A 16,311-nucleotide genomic window follows, 5' to 3' on the forward strand; every position below is an offset into this window, starting at 1 on the left:
TAGTTTTAAGTTTTCTTTCTTATCAGATTTCACAACCGTTGCCTACAACAAAAAGTCAAATTTATGAAGAGATTCATAACAAGCACTGTGTTTATCATACAAAAGAAGCCATTTACAATGTGCCTTATCAGGTGAGACTGGAAAAGGGGGGAAATGCCACTTACTCTGAACAGAAATAGCACCATACAGCAACACAGTATTGTACATAATATCTGAATTAAACAAACCAGGGCGCTGACCGTTTCAACATTCTTCATTGTCATGGTGTGCAATAATCACAAATGCAAAAGTGTCATAGTACTGGTGTTGTACAAATGGAGTGCAGAAGATAAAAGAGGATATTTGTACTTATTGTTCTGGTAGATTTGATGCATCTGTCTAATTATAAGCTAAACACTGTACAGTAATATAAAAGTGGCAGTTTCTATAATTTTTTTTTTACTTGTTCAACATACACAAAAAGGTAAACCCTTAATACTGTACTTTTAATAGCATAATAGCATGTCTTTGATACACTATGTGACTGACAAAATAAATTTTTACTGTACCCACCACATACATTTTACACCCATGATAGCTGTACACCAACTGAGTCTGGATCAAGCCAGCGCGTCATGTTCAAATAAATCTGCCACGCCAGGAGCAGGCGCATCACTTGCAACGCAAGTCGTCATGGCAACACTGAGTGTCGACCAGGGGTGTCAGTGACCGCCTATTCAACACACAAATGCATATACAACTTACTCTTTAAAGTTCTCCGTGTAGCAGTCCTCGTCTCTATATACAGTTGAAATAAATAAATATATACTGGTCAATAATGTTAGGTGGGGTGAGGTGGCTTACACACCATTCATACAGTCTGTGACAGACGTTTTGTTGATTATTAATAATAATAATAATAATAATAATAATAATAATAATAATAAATGCAGGGTTGTTTTACTGACAGAAAGGTGAGGCTGTGGGGTCGAAGGTCTTGAACACGTCTTTCAGGGGCCGGTCGTCGGGCTCCTCCACTGTGTCCTCGTCCCCCTGGGGCCCTGCCGGCTGCCCCAGCGGTTTGGCCTGTCGGGGGTCAGCGTAGGGGGGTCGTATCAACCCCGCCAGCGCCTGGATGGGCAGGTTGTGGACGGCGGGGGCCGGGAGCGGCGGGGCGGGGGCCAAGGGGGGCTGGAGCCGGCCGTGGCCCCCCTGCCCCCCCGCGGGGGCCTCCGAGGGGCCGTCGGAAGCAGCCCCGCCCGTGTGCGCCGGTGACAGCGGCGGCTTGGCGGAGGACTGTTTCAGGATGCCCGGCTTTTTGGGGGCCTCCGCCCCGTCCTCCCTGGGGGGCTGCGCAGAGGCCTGGTTCCGCGGGTCGTACAGGCTGATCCCCCCTAAAAGGGCAGTGGGGCTCTCCAGGCCCCCCCCGGAGGAGGAGAGCCGGGGGGCGTACGGGGGCAGCTTCTCAGGCTCAGCCCTGACGGGCGTGGAGGGGGCGGAGGTGCCCCCTGTGGTGGCTCTCAGGAGCCTGGGGTCCAGGGCCCCGCCCGGGCCGGCCTCCCTCAGCGCCGGCGGCTTGGAGTCCAGACTCGCCGAGCGGCTGATCCGGGGGTCCAGGGGTTTCTCCGGGGGGTGCTTCAGCTCGAGGCTCCTGCCGGTGAACCCCCCCGCCCTGCCCACGCCCTCTTTGAGGCGCGCCGCGGCCAGGCGCGGGTCCAGCGGGGGCACAGGAGGGGGGGCCGGCTCCACCAGCGGGCCCCCGAGGGTGCGGTTGAGCCGGGCGTCGGCGATGAGGGGGGGCAGGGGCAGGTTGATGGAGGGCTCCTGTTTGGGGATGAGCAGGGGGATGAGGTCCTCCGGGGCCCACACCACGGAGTGGGCGAAGGCCGGGCGGGACAGGATGATGTCCACGCGGATGTGGCTGAACTGCTTCACCTGGCAGCGCGGGTCCTTGAGGGCCACGCCCGGGCGGGGCTCCAGCGGGATGATGACCGCCTTCTCCCGGGGCTCTCGCTCCCCCTCCTCGTCGTCCTCCGTGCTGCGCGCTTTGTGGGAGAGCGAGGGGTGCTGAGGGTGAGGGTGAGGGTGGGGGTGGGGGTGATGGTGCCCCCCGTCTGGTTTTGGGGTGCCTGGCTCAGGGGGCCTCATCTTCCGGGGGTCCCGGACCAGCCTGGGGTCAGAGGTCGCCTCCGCGCTCTTCCTCAGTTCTGCTGCGCGTTGCCGTGGGTCCACCTTGCGGGGGTCGCTGGGCGGGGCCCGGTCTTTGTGGAGACGGGGATCGCAGAGCCCCGCAGGCGGTGTGGCCTGGTGCATTGTGGGAGGCGGCTGCTGCTGCTGCTGCTGCTTCATGACTTCGTTCTGTTTCTTCAGGGAGCGGAGGATGGCCGTCATGCTGTTCCCATCCTCTTCATCACTGGAGTACCAGTTAGTGGCATCATCTGGAACACCATGAAGGTGAGTATTGTTAAATAAAAGATTAAGAGCATACACATATTACATGTACACCACCACTGAAAGTCACTGTCCGATTACATCTCCAAAGTCTAATAGAGGTCTGCTGCCTGAATTACATGGCAGTACAAGGGCTAAGTTTCTTCTGTAAAAATCCAGCTGTATAATTCCGCGATCGATCAGATTGGACAAGTAAAAATATAGTATAATAATAATAATAATGATAAAAATAGCAATGGATATATCTAGGCAACAGCTTTTTTAGATTCAATCTAAACTCTTCTCTTCCTCCTAAGAGGACCAGTTTAACAGAAGCATCAGAAGGCCCTGGCCGGACGCTGGCCCCTCGCACCCTTGTCTCTGCTTCCTGTGCGCTGCCCTTTTCCCTCGTCCCCCGCCGCCTCGCCCTCCTGCTGCTTCTGGCTCAGCCGCAGGAAGAGCGCCTTCTGCACCGCCGGCAGGAAGTCGGGCACCTGCACCGCCCCGTCCGCCTCGCCGGCCCCCTGCTGGGGGTCCTGCGAGCAGCCGAAGGCCAGCTGGTCCTGGTGAACGCCTTCTTCGGTGGGATGGAGGGGAGAGGAGGGGGGGGGGGAGAGGGGGGCAGAGCCGAGCTTTACACAGTGACATTCATTCAGTCTCTGAAGAGCTTCACCGCGTCATTTCACTCGAGTCAGGACAACGCGGTTCACATGCCCTCTGAATTTCAGCCCTTCAACAAACACGTTTATTGTAAACAAGTTTACATAAGCAAATGTACAGTGTGCTCATCTCACTGTGTGTTTCTGGATATTCGGTAGTAACGACAGGGTGTCGCCCTGGTGGAAAACAAAAAAGTTTATCTGCTTCATCTTGAGCAGAAAGAAACACACCACTAAGGCATGCAGTAGCTAATGTGTGGAGTGTGCCTCCATGTCTCCAGCAGCAGCAGCAGTCAATCTTTATACTGTTTCTCAGATGGTCCTGAGATTCAGTTGCATACGGTGAAAGTGGAGAGCACCATTCCCATGTAATGTGATGACTGCCTCACAATAGCCAAAGGCACACAGACAGAAAGGAGGGAACGCGAGAAAGAGAAGGGAAGCAAATAAATGCCCTACCTCCAGGGCCCATGGCCTGGTTACCGTAGTAACCCCCAAAGAACTCGGCGGTGTTGGGCGGGACGGTGGGGTACGGCATGTTCTGCTGCATCGGCATGTCTGGCAAGGGCGGGAACGGGGGTCCCTGCTGGTTCTGCTGGGGGGGGCGGTTCCCGTGGAGATTTCCGTGAAAGCCGGGAGGCTGCCCCGGAGGTGGGAGGTTCATGGGGGGGCCCTGGTGGAAGCCGTGCGGCGGGGGCTGCCCCGGCGGGCTCTGGGGGAGGGGCGGCCCGCCGTGGGGGAGAGGGGGGCCCCCCATTGAGCCCGGGGAACCCGGGGGAGGGACTGGGGGCCCGTTAGGCACTGGGGGCATCATGTTTGGGCCCTGCCCGTCCTCGGGGCCTCCCCCAAACTGCGGCGGGGGGCCGTTCCCTTGGAACTGGGTGTCGGTGGGGGAGGAGCTGTTGTAGAAATTCGGCCTGTGACACAAAGACACAAAAACACTGAAGTCCTTCAGTGTCCCTTTCCTCCCTCAATCACAGATCGCCATAACCACAACGCTGCTGGGTGGACTCCAAGACGGTGTTGTCACTGTTCACTCAGGTTAATTAGCCTGTTACGCTCCACCTCGTTAAATACACAGAAGCATGAACACGGGCATCCGTCAAACAAATAAATAATAATTACAACATAACTTATTTTCACTGTGAGGAATCATATAGCAATCTAAACAGAGAACACCTACACTGATGAGCTTCTTAGTGATAAGGGACAGAAGAGGCTACTGCAAGGCTAATAAATAAAAGCGTATAAATAAAGCACCTGAGTCCGATCTTCTGTGCCAGGTCCACGGTGGGCTGCACCACGATCTCGAACAGCGAGGGGATTTTCTTGCCGTCCTGCGGGCTGCTGGGTCCGGGCGTGGGCAGGAGTCCCACCCCGGGGGGCGGTTTGGGGAGGGGGGCGATGCCCTGCTTCCTCAGCTCCTCCACCTCCTGCTCGTCCTCGTTCATGGCCTCGCCCTCCGTGTTCAGGACCTGCAGGGGGAGAGGTCACAGTGTAACAGCTCTAATGGACATGCTTATTCAGTTGTGTGGTTTTGATGCACCTGGAAAACATCAGTATGTTTAAACAGCAACAAATTACTTTTATTGTATTCTTACCTTGTATTGTATTCTTATGTACAAGCCATTTATAATGTTCTATTCACACTGTATTTAGTTTGTGCTTAAGTTACATTCTGACAGTACAATCACTTGACACAATCACTTGGTGTTGTAATTGCATTGTATTTCGCCTATTTAAATGTTGAAATTGTATGTTGTATGTATTTATGTTATTTCTGAACCTTTTCCAGCAGTTCCCGGGCCACGTCGTTCAGCGGGTCGTGAGAAAACTTGCACTTCTCTCCCTGAAAGCACTTGGCCCCCGTGTGAAAGAACTTGCAGGGGTATTCGCGTGGATCCACACGTAAAGGAAACAAACCTTGAGTAAATTCCATTCTCAGCAAAATTGCCAAAATTTGCCCAGAAAATCCCACTGCTGCAGCATTAATCATAAGCATTAGTTTGACTGAATCAATATAAAATGAATTAAAATATACGTCGCTGAAGTTTCACCTTCACACACACACACACACACACACACACACACACACACACACACACACACTAAAGACAGCCCTTTGAAAGGATATTGTGCATGTAGATGCAGTTGTCTCCCTTGCTGCAGTACCCCTGGATGTAGAATTTACAAAGCTCCTTCTTCTTGTCGGGTACGACTAGGTCGTGCTCAAACTTGCACTGGTCCCCCTGTTTGGAAACAGATGGACAGTCATTAAGACAGTCATTTCAGAGTCTTAGTGTGCTTTATCCTCACTTACTAAACAACGCAATGACATAAATACAGTAACTACAAAAACAATTCATTAAATAATTACCAACGTCATAATCACAGTATGTTATCAACATCTCTCTTTTTTTTACCAGTGATTCCAAGATATTTTTCCTATTGCTGAAATGATTTCCTAAATTGAAAAGACTTACTTTGATGCATCGTCCCTCCAGGAAATACTTGCAGATGTATCTTCCGTTGTGTTCGACTGTGTGTTGATTGATGAACTCCTGTGTCATGATTGGCCGTTTTTTCTGAAAGGGGGGCGGACCCTTCCCGTCCTGTGAAAGAAGCAGCCGCGTGTGGGCCAGGGGCCTCCAAAAGTTCTGACCCCACAAACCACCAAATAAGAAGGTATTTCATGTGACCCAACTTTTTGTTCATACCGTTATGATGTTAATAGTAACTTCACACTGATGAAAGAAGTATTTCATATTTAATATAAAATTCAAACTGCAGATCTTCTAATGAAAGATCTTCATAATGAAATTCACATTTGACTAAGGGTAATTGAAAAGGAGAAAACAAACACACTCCATAAAGTCTGCCTTTATGGGCATTGCTTACTATATATTAATGATATAATGCTGAGCATTGCACAGACTGCCTTTATTGGCAGAGCTTGCTATATATCAACATTACGCTGGGTGCCCATGTGCCAGTCCTCACCTCCTTCATCCCGTCCCCAGCCTGGTCGCCGCCCCGTCCACGCCCGCGGCCCCAGTTCTTGCCTTTCTGCTTCTTGTTCTTGTTCATCATGCCCCGCCCCCGGCCGAGACCGCCCCGCCCTCTCCCCTTGGGTCCGAGGTCTGCAAATCACAGCCCCCCCCCCTCCGGTCAGGAAATGCAGCGCTAATGCTGCTGCCACCATCCCCCACAGACAAGGTGACACCGCTAGCAACAGACACTTAGCGGGATGTTCTGATTGGCCACGGGGCCCAGGTTTTATGTAGTGCTGGAGTCAGTTTAATTTAAATTCAGTCCTTTCGGAAAACGAAAATGTTTTCTCTATGCGGATTTTTGAATGAATTAGGCTAATTCTCAAAATGACTTTAATGAATTTAAATGGGGCTGACCCCAACCCTAGTAACAGTGTTGGTGCACTGTAGCGCGAAAGACCACAGTTCAGCTCTCATGTCTGGCAAATAAGCATTAAGTGATATCACAAAAAACGAATGAAATAAAATTGAAATCTTACACTGCTGCTTCTGCACGCCCTTCATGTTGGGCCTCTTCATGGGCTCCTTGGACGGGCCTCCTTTGCTGTGTGGGGCGCACTCCTTGCCCGGTCGATAGTGGCCCACGTCGTCCGCGAAGTCGTCGTCCTCCCCCTCGTAGTCGTACTTGTCCTCGCTGTAGTCGCTGAACTTGTCGTAGTCGCTGTTTTTGTGCGAGGCGGGTCTCTGCAGTTTGCCGTGTCCGCCGCTGGACTGGCCATGCTGGAGACGACCGGGCAAAGAGCCGGAGTCACATGACTTACAGGTGAAAACTGCAGTGTGTTACAGTAGGCCTCACCCTGATACAAACACAAGGAGTGCCTGGAACCTGTTCCATCCATCTCCAGTATAACCAAGCAAATCGCATGCGCTGCACATCAGGAATAAACAGGAAGGCAATTTTGTATTGTTTCTATGCTAACAAGAGCGGAAAGCCTACCAATTCATTAGCTACTAAGTAATCGACTTCTGTCAATAAAATAAACATTGACAGATGTTTCCCATTTTGTGTCAAAAGTTCTGTCTCCTACAGTGCGAAACCTTTTCCCAAATAGTATATTAAAAAAACGCAAATGATCAGTAAAAGGCAGGCAGCCTTAACTGAACTGAAGACATAAGAACAGCATTAGTTGGCGGCTCATGTTTCTAACCTGAGAGAACGTGCTGTCGTACTCGCGGTATGGGCCCTGGTTCTTCTTGCTCTTGGGTCTCTCTGAGCGCTCGTGATCAGACTCGTAGCTGTCCGAACTGTCCGAGCTGGAGGGGGAGTGGTTCTGGGGGCAACACGGAAGGGGGAGGAGATTCCGGTCAGAGAAGTCACACCTCACCCGACTATGACTTTTCAATGTCAAGAGGAGTCCGCAGTCCCCTGCATCCCATGCCCCATGTTCAGACGGGTAGCCCCACGCCTCATCATTTGTCTCTACCCTGGGAGAACCCCTTAAATGCATTTTATCCCAATGTCCTTTGTTCCTCCCCAGTATAAGGGTCCGTAATGCACTTTAAGGCCTGTCCCGTTGCAGCAGCGTGGGGCGCACACTGGACTGCGTAATCTGCAGCCGAGCTGCGCAGTGTCTCAGCAGCGGACTGCACGCGCAGTACAGCCGGAACGGGCAGGCCACAGACACCTGAGACCCCCCACAGGCTGCAGTAAAACCCTGCTGACTCAAACCCTCTCCCCCTGGCCACTGCTCTGGTCAATTAAACACCGGACTCCTAGCCACAGTCACAGACTGGATCAGTATAATACTGCATCAAATAAAGAGCTGCAATGGAACACACCTTCAGCATTCCAGAGCCCTGATTGGCCATGCAAATTAATCACTAGAAAGGAGTGGCATGATGGGAAAGGTAATGAAGGCAGATGACATCATTGTATTGGTTTTGTGCCAGGCTAGTAGGATTCTTACTTTCTGCCGGTCTCTTCTCCTCTTCTTTGACCTCCTCTTCTCTCTTGCTTTCCTGTACCTCTTTCTCGAGCGCCTGCGAGATTTGTCATCTCTCTCCCGCTCCTTCTCTTTTTTGTCATCCTCTTCTTTGATTTCCTTCCCTTCCTCTTCAATGCCTATCCCTTCATCGTCTATTTCTCCATCTTCTAGTTCCCCATCCTCCCTTTAAAGTAAATAATAATTAGAAAACATGAAGGATTCCCTCCAGGTGTTACAAACCACCACTTAAAACAAGTTTATAAAATTGACAATCACAACAATCAAATGAAACTGACAATTTAAGCACCTGCAAAAACACAAAAGGCTTGTAAAATCCCATTATAAGCTATACAGTAATAAAAAATATATAGCGTACCACTGCCCACAAGTAAAGATGAACAGCCAAATAAACTGCAAAAAACCACAAAAAAGCACAACAAATACAATCACAAACCCTGTTTTTGACTAAGCCCTATTCTTTTAGTTGTTCTTAGAGTCATTAAGCTGAACTTAATGCTATCACCTAGCCTTGTACATTATCACACCAAAACAAGCATTATTAGTCCTCACAAAAGCTTTATGAATTTCCATGACATAGCATTATATTTGAAAGCTGCTGAAATTCCCCCATAGGCTGCAAAAGAGAGGCATGCTGTTTCACTGCCAATACATTTCCCTCAAAAGAACAACAATCACAGGAATGTGCTTCCAGGTCAATCTTTGCTAATGAAGGCCAAAAATCCTTACATGGGCAGAAGCCAGCTAGAATCCAGCCAATACTCCGGGGGCCCGTACACAGCAATGCCCCACTAGAACCCAGCAAATACTCTGGAGGCCCCGTACACAGCAATGCCCCACTAGAGCCCGGTCAAACCAAACCTGGTTAAGCTTGCCTGGTTTTACAGTGAATTAGTACCCAACCACAAGCCATGACATTAACCAGCATGAACAGTGAACAGAGAACTATAATAACTCTAATTATGCAGACATCCACACCCTGTTTGATTTATGTTAACATAATTATCCTCAGCTATAGCCGACATCTACCAACTGCAAGAGAAAGAGCATTCTGATGAGGGCAGAAAAGCATTGCTTTGTGACGTAGATCATGATGTGAAATCTTTTGAGACACAAATGAGTTGCTGCGGCTGATTAATTGTTGTTACAGCAGCGGCCATGTTTGAGCTGGGGCCTGTCAGAGTTTTCAACAGGAAGCACGCCGGCAGGGCTCGCCGCCGTCACACTATGCGCGCTGAGCTGAACAACTCTTCCCACAGGCCCACTGGCGCTGGCACAATCAGCGCCCACAAGGATCCGACGTGGAGCGAACACAAGGGCCCACTGCTTGAGGTGAGTTTCAGTTAGACAAATTCAGTCTCGTTCATCTCAGCTCTGTAATTACAAACTGTAATATTCCAATAATAGCTCTAAACACATTTACTCCCCCCACCGACATTCTGCTTGTTTCACTAGAAACATCAGAGTGGCCTTATAGCAGGGCCCTTCCACACCAATGGAAACTGAATTGGTTAAAAATAAAAACAACCAAATTAAAACATACACTGGCACCATAGTTGCAAGGCTAATCTTTCCTGGGCTGTGCAGGAACACAGTTTGGTCAAATGTACCCTATATAGTGTCTTTTGGGGACTTCTACATTACAAGTTCCGGAATTCAACTAGTAGTCTGGCAGGGCAACCCACGGAACCACCCCAAAACAACACTACGGGATTCTGGTATGGAACCATCAATCCCAGCCATTATAAATCTCACAACTGGATTTCCAACTCTTTGAACCAATCAAATGCCAGAAACCAAAAAGGGCCACGGGGATGTCTCCCACTTTTAAAAGGCAACTTAGGCAGGACCTCTAACAAAATGGTACAAGCTCTGGTTGACTGTGTGGTCTCACTCTGGGGCGAGAGCTATTATAAGTGAATGATTTAGAAACCCTGTGCACCAAGCCACAATTAGCAGCCATTTTAGACCAGCTTGTTATGGCAATGAGCCAGCCCATTACAAGAAGATCACAGTTCTGCAATATCATCATATTGCCAGGACATAAGGACATATGTTGTGTGTTGCTTGTCTTTGCAATGACATAAATTATGCTGTGTGTTACACATTCCATGTTAACTGAAAGGGGCGGGGTGCCTGGACTGCAGATGGGACAGATGGGAACTTCGCAGCAGAGAGACTGACAATGTCCATTTCTGAGCTCCTGATCATGTGACCAGTGTGGAACACAGGTAACAACATCCAATGGGAGGGGAGTATCAGATTTGTGATCAGTATAACCAGCCACTTCCTGATTTTTACAACTGGAGAATCAGACTGTTGCCATGGCTCTTTCCACACTGTGTTGGTAGAATGCTTGGCAAATTGTATATAGCTAAACCTACTATCTGAACATGACTTTCTTTATGAAATACAACAATCACATGCACAAAAAAAATGTAATAACGCACGTTTGGACAAAGTCAGTCTAACTGAAAGCCATGACAAGCTGTCCCATTTCCTTTGGAAAATGATTTACAGTGATAAAAGTCAGAATATAATCTGTAAGGGCCATGTATCTATATGTAACAGGTTTATACACATTAAAATAAAACAAGAGGCTGCACCATGTCAAAGAAGGCTGTTATTTCCCAGTTCCCTTTAAAAGTTTTACCATTTGCAATTAACAAAAACATAATTTTCCCTTGGAAATTTTCTCTGTTCCATTAACTGATAACATGCCCACTGTTTCAGAAACCTTAACAGCTGCCCTGCACCAGCCAGCTCAACTTTCAGGCTCAACGCTGGGAAGCTCCCAGGTCATTAGCATGCTAGTCCCAGGCAGAATCTTTTTTTAAATAATCCTAAATAATCTTTGCATTTTTGTAACAGAGGACACAATCAGGAAATCAATTTTTTTGTTTTATACTGCATAACATCCACCAAGAGAAACCACCTTGCTCAAAAGTAAACTGATCATGCTCCCCAGGAGTCAATCACATGACCAAACGCTGCACTATCCAGTGCTGCCACTGCACTACATTGTTGCAGTATGGTAGGGGGAGTTGGGGGCTGGGGACTTTAGATGTGAATCTACATGCTATGATCCTCAAAGATCTCAAAGAACTTAAAGTAACAAATTTAAATATTTTTTTCTTTTTTGACTACATAAATCTCAACAGTTAAATAGTCAGAAATAAACAAGTAATTACAATACTGTCTTGATAATGTCCACAATGCTTCAAAATACTTAACAGTTCACAATATTGCACCCTGCCATGCTTATTTGAAAACCTTTGACAGACACTCATGATTTTACGGGAAATCTGTCCTTAAAAAAACCGTTTTAAAACTGTTACAAAGGGCCATGACTTCTTTCCACACTTAAAAAAAATAAATAAATAAAAACTGCTTAAAAATGTCCTTTACCAATAACTGCCTCCCTTTCCATTACTGCCGAAAGTTAGTTGCTACAACATATTTATTCTAAACCTAAATTTCTAAAACATTACTGAAGTACTGCTTACTGCTAATTATTTACTTGTAAACTTTGCATGTTCAGTGTAATTTCGGATAATTCCTCAGTAATACACTCGCACCCTACTGCATTCTATTCTTGGGATCTATGTGGGGATTAATACTTATCTAGCCAAATCATATTGGCAATGCGCACACACGCGCATCCATGTCTACTATGCGGATAAACACCAAGGTACTATAATTGCACATTTTAATAAAAATACAAACTGCTCATATCCAAAAAACGGTCAGATCCGGAAGTACAGTGGTCAAAACCCAACGCTGTCCTACTAATTATCTGGCCATGCGAACTATGCTGAACGCGTCCCATACACTCTCTGACTAGCAGAGCTTCTGAAGTGCTCGCAAGGGGGAAAGCAAAGCCCATGATTGTGGGGAGGCTCTCATACGTCACCCTCATTTACATAAAAAAAACCTGGGCAACATGAAATCCACGATCCACAAGCCACATTTTCAAAATGGTCGACTCATCCCTTCCTATCATGCCAAAGAAAAAACACCTCCCATTTAGCTTGCTAGCTAGCGTCCCACAAAACAACGGCGGTTCGACCAAACCGGTTCATCTCGATGGACAGCACAGCTTACCATTACAAGTGCTTTTGTGGCACGGAAGAAATCTAGTGATATTTAGCTAACTAGCTACCGATAAATAAAAAGAAAAGGCATGCAACATAGCTATAGCTAGCTGACTGGCTATGTAACGTTACAATAGGGATAGCTAAATGCTAACTACCTAGCTATACGGCCTGACTTCACCCAAAACCAAGAATCACATCAGTATATCCTTCACGGCGAGTCCAAAAAAATACAAGCATTTACTCTACACGCACAGATAATCCTTTTGCAGAAGAAGGTTCAGATAAGAATGTTACTCGACCTTTCATCCCCTGCAAGTTCAGAGTCTGTCATGTTTTTGTGAAGAACGGGGTTTGGGGGATTGGAGGAAAGGCTCGCGAAAGCCATGGAAACGAAATTGCCTTTCTCCCGAAACGAGAGTGAGTTGCATTCAGTCACTCAAGGAGACGTTGGATTGTGAGATGATGAAGGATTGCATTAGTTTGAAAAAACTCACGGTTACAAGTCTTTACAGTGACAGACAGTAAACACAGACTTTTATCCAGTCTCTTATCAATGATGTTTTAAAACTGTAAACACAGTTTTGATACCCCGCTTTGCTAATGTCCCGTCGGTTGACTGTTTTCTTGGTGAAATATTGGCGACGGAGGGTGAAACAAACAGAAATGTGATCATTTTCGATGGTTTCTATTCCTTGACAAAACATGGCTCCCGCAACGCATTCTCAAAATGGCTGCTATGAACCTGAAGAGAGCATTCGTATCCTTCCTCCTGAAGAATCGGACCTATCAGGTCAATCTAACCCTACTTGCCGCAAGTCCATGTGTGTAGCGATTGGTCAATATTGTGAAATCATGCAAATTTAAGTAACGTTATTGGTTTGGTCAACTGTCAATAAGTTACCCTTTTTAAACAGTCATGTTTGAAAGACTAGAAATAAAACTATCCAATGAAATGCAACGTTGCGTCATTATTGCGGAATTGTTATGTCGATGCTTCGGTCTTTTGCATATTCGCTGTTTTTAGTTTTATCATTATTCGTACGTGTAGCTATGCAGTTGTATTTTGTGCTCAACGTTTTAAACTGAAGCTTAATTTTCGTCAGATAAGACATAAACTAAGAAACGTCGAAGTACGCATATCTTTGCAGTTCTGGCGCGGTAGACATTTTATTTAACCGAAATATTGAGACGTACCTTTAGATATCGCAAGATGGCGGTATATCACTGTAGAATTCATAAAACAATTTCTTAAAACTAAGCTATCACGTTTCCTGTATGCTGTTAGCCGGTTCATCATGATAACAAGTGCCAATACATCACATCTGTGCATGTAGGTTGTATTCTTTTAAACCATTTCCCCCTTTTTACAAAAACTGCAAATTACGTTGTCCCTCAGAAAAATCTACTGGCACGCTTTTTTAACCTGTCCTGTGCAAAAGTTGCTGGGAAGCGTTTAATTAATCTTGGCTACCTCGAGTAGCCTACTAATTGATATAGAGGGGAGATTCATTCTTCGGCAGATCGACGTTGTGTGGATTTAATTCGGCTTATATTTAAGTAGAAATTTGGCTTGAATTTGTTTTCCAGGGTATCCTAGTCATACTGATAAATTGAAAAAAAATCCTTGGTAAGAATAGGCTAAATATAACGAACATTTAACCTACAAAATGCTTTACCGGCTGAAAAACTGGCTATATTTTCAAGTTTTCATATGTCGGTATCATATTCCAAGTATCAGTGGGCTTACTATGGTTAGTTGGGGATGGGCTTGTAATTCAGGTTGTCAGGTGAAGCTAGTGCTGTGTACCCCTGAGGAAAATGGACTAAACCTGAACCACTTTAAGAAATATTTAAGTTGCTCTGGATAAGAGTTTCTGCTAAATATATTGAAAGTACAAGGCATTGTTCTCATGCTCCAAAATCTCAGGTCTGAGTATGTTGGTCTGAGCACTGTCACCAATGTCACAAACTCTGGTGGCTGGCTGAGTGTTGTGAAGACTGCATCTGATGTCTTTGATGCAGAAAAATGGCATAAAATGGAGCTCAAATGTAGATGTATCCTCTAACACAACACTTCTCGCAAATATCACAGGCTATATAGCGGAATGTGGAAAAACACCAGTTATCAGTGGTAATATAGAATTAATATCAATGCAGTGAATCTCCTTATTGGTCTACAAGGCTCTGACACTGGAGTTCACAATGACCTCTCATGGCTTTGCACTGATAGTGCACTGAACTGTCACTGTCACTTATCTGTCACTAGGGAATAGCAGATTTACCCAATGCTTCTTTTAATGCTACATTTCTGTTGTTTTTAGAAAACTTTGTATTAAATTAAATGAATTTACCTATTATTAATCTAATCAGATCAAAATTTATTGATATAGCGCATTTCACAAACAAGTGTCACAATACACTTCACAGACAACTCTGGCCTAAACCCCCACAGGAGCATGCCCAAGGCAGCAGTGGCAAGTGAAAACTCCCTGTTAACGAATAGGAAGAAACCCAGGAAGGAACCAGACTCAAGGGGTCTCATTCTCCTCTGGTCAGCTCAGGGTGTAGGTTTAAATGACCAACATGTCAATCAAATTAGTGGCATCTTGGTGACACTCCTGAAGGTGGCTACCCAGATGATGGGCGGGGCCAGGTGGCGATCGAGGGGAGTGGCTGGCGGCGACAGAAGTGGGCATGGTGGAGGCAGTGATGAAAGAGGAGGCCAGACCATTTATATGATACTTGGACCAGATTATTTTGGTTTTTATAATTTTGTAATATTGAAATATATCATACAGAGAATTAAGTTACTGATGGTGAAAGCAACATCATAATGGGATGTAATAATCTGTGGACCCCACTTTAATCACATGTTGGTGCTGTATATGCTGCTCCTTTGCTCTGAAGTAGACTACAAACGGTGCAGTCAAAGAGATATTATTTCAAGGGATCTGCACACAGTTAATTTTTATTGTGTTCTTAATGGGAAACTGACATCTGAGAACAGATGTGTTTCATGGAAAACATTTTTTAAACTATCGGAATGAAGAATGATTAGGCTCAAGAATCTAGCAGGCAAGTTAGTGTCACGTGTAACTCTGGGTACTCTATAATAACATAACTACTGAAACACTGATTTATGTCTCAGGAGTTTTTTATTTTTAATTTAATTTAATTTTGGCTGTCTTATCAGTTTACTCTCTCATTCCTTTAGATTCGAACCCTCAACACCATATTTCTAGGATACAGCTCGAAAAATATTTCCGAGAAGACCTAAGTGTGCTACGGCGTTATATCTTTAAAGAGATGATAATGTTCATCATTACGTCTCCTATATCTCTCCAAATCCTGAGGGGAAAAGTTACGCGCATTGCGCGTTAGGAGTCCGTTCGATTCAAGCCATCTGCCGAGGCTACAACCAGATGACGGTGACTTTCTGAGTAAGAGAAGAACATTTACCAGTAAGGATTTAGCGCTGTGCTTGGGTGTTAGTGGGAGGGATTATTACTTCCATTGCTCGTGGGAGTCTGGGGGACGTTAGGTAGCAGCTTCAACTTTCTTCCTGGCTCCCGGAGCGCGTGGACACGAGACCGCATCCCAGCTGTTGCTGCATCAGGAGACAGCAGTTGAGCATCACTGACCTGAACTCAGACTTGGAACCTGTCGGTGAAATTGTATTGACATCACATTACTTTGATATTTACTAGCTAGCACCTGCCGATTCTCTCTACAGGTTTAGAACATTGCATAGAACTATATCTCCAACGGAATTATTAACATGACTCTGGGAGTACGATGCGGCTGTCTACTGCTGCTGTGTTTGACAGCGATTGATCATTGTCACGGTGGCACGCAGGTGGGTAACAACTTTACTTTGAAGAGTCGTTAGACGGGATTTGATGCAAATCATAAACATTATGCAATGCATGCCCTGTGTCGATAAATTTTTTAAATTTATCAAAGCAGGTGGTGCTGGCTTTCCTTAGTAGGCTATTTCTAAAATATAAACTTGACAGATTATATTGGCTAATAGAATATAACAAAACATGTTTTTAAGCTTGTTTTCTTTCTCCTGATCTTGTAATTTAGCCTTGTAAGTAATTTGGCAAAACTAGGTAAAACTAACGAAATTCCAATTTTCCTCTGTACTTTA

The 16,311-nt window shown here is 46.1% G+C and overlaps 2 protein-coding genes across 7 annotated transcripts in view; one reads left to right on the top strand and one right to left on the bottom strand.

The window, feature by feature from the left end:
• Positions 1-12,933, bottom strand: LOC135245018 (zinc finger CCCH domain-containing protein 6). Of its 5 annotated transcripts, none has more exons than XM_064317769.1 (12): positions 12,747-12,933; positions 8,026-8,227; positions 7,267-7,389; positions 6,598-6,838; positions 6,069-6,208; positions 5,552-5,725; positions 5,203-5,317; positions 4,855-4,964; positions 4,329-4,543; positions 3,528-3,985; positions 2,783-2,983; positions 1-2,417 (listed from the first exon to the last, which is right to left on the bottom strand). In XM_064317769.1, exons 1-12 carry the CDS (start codon positions 12,860-12,862, stop codon positions 940-942), a joined length of 3,573 nt encoding a protein of 1,190 aa, XP_064173839.1. In that variant the 5' UTR covers positions 12,863-12,933; the 3' UTR covers positions 1-939. The 5 variants fall into 5 exon arrangements, with proteins under 5 accessions (XP_064173839.1, XP_064173838.1, XP_064173841.1 ...); XM_064317768.1 differs by having other exon boundaries at positions 2,783-2,986; XM_064317771.1 differs by having other exon boundaries at positions 2,783-2,986; positions 5,552-5,680; positions 12,747-12,932.
• Positions 8,225-16,311, top strand: part of LOC135245019 (fibulin-7) — a 22,241-nt gene continuing 14,154 nt past the window's right edge. Inside the window, exons 1-2 of one of the 2 annotated variants that reach the window (XM_064317775.1) lie at positions 8,225-9,393; positions 10,187-10,292. Coding sequence is in view for 1 of the 2 variants with exons in the window: in XM_064317774.1 (XP_064173844.1) it covers positions 15,937-16,014 (78 nt within the window). In the remaining variant the exon portion in view is untranslated. Of the gene's footprint in view, positions 9,394-10,186; positions 10,293-15,859; positions 16,015-16,311 lie in introns of those variants that run through there. The other variant, XM_064317774.1, reaches the window with a different exon arrangement.

This window comes from Anguilla rostrata, chromosome 18 (genome assembly GCF_018555375.3).
Source record: "Anguilla rostrata isolate EN2019 chromosome 18, ASM1855537v3, whole genome shotgun sequence".
In the NCBI taxonomy this organism is placed as follows: domain Eukaryota; kingdom Metazoa; phylum Chordata; class Actinopteri; order Anguilliformes; family Anguillidae; genus Anguilla; species Anguilla rostrata.

Excerpts from the sequence above, each read along its gene's own strand:
- LOC135245018 (XM_064317768.1), bottom strand. The coding sequence starts at position 12,862 with ATGTTTTGTCAAGGAATAGAAACCATCGAAAATGATCACATTTCTGTT. Across the intron at positions 7,390-8,025 it reads GGAGAAGAGACCGGCAGAAA|AACCACTCCCCCTCCAGCTC; the intron begins GTAAGAATCCTA and ends TGTTGCCCCCAG. Across the intron at positions 6,209-6,597 it reads GGGCGTGCAGAAGCAGCAGT|ACCTCGGACCCAAGGGGAGA; the intron begins GTAAGATTTCAA and ends TGTGATTTGCAG.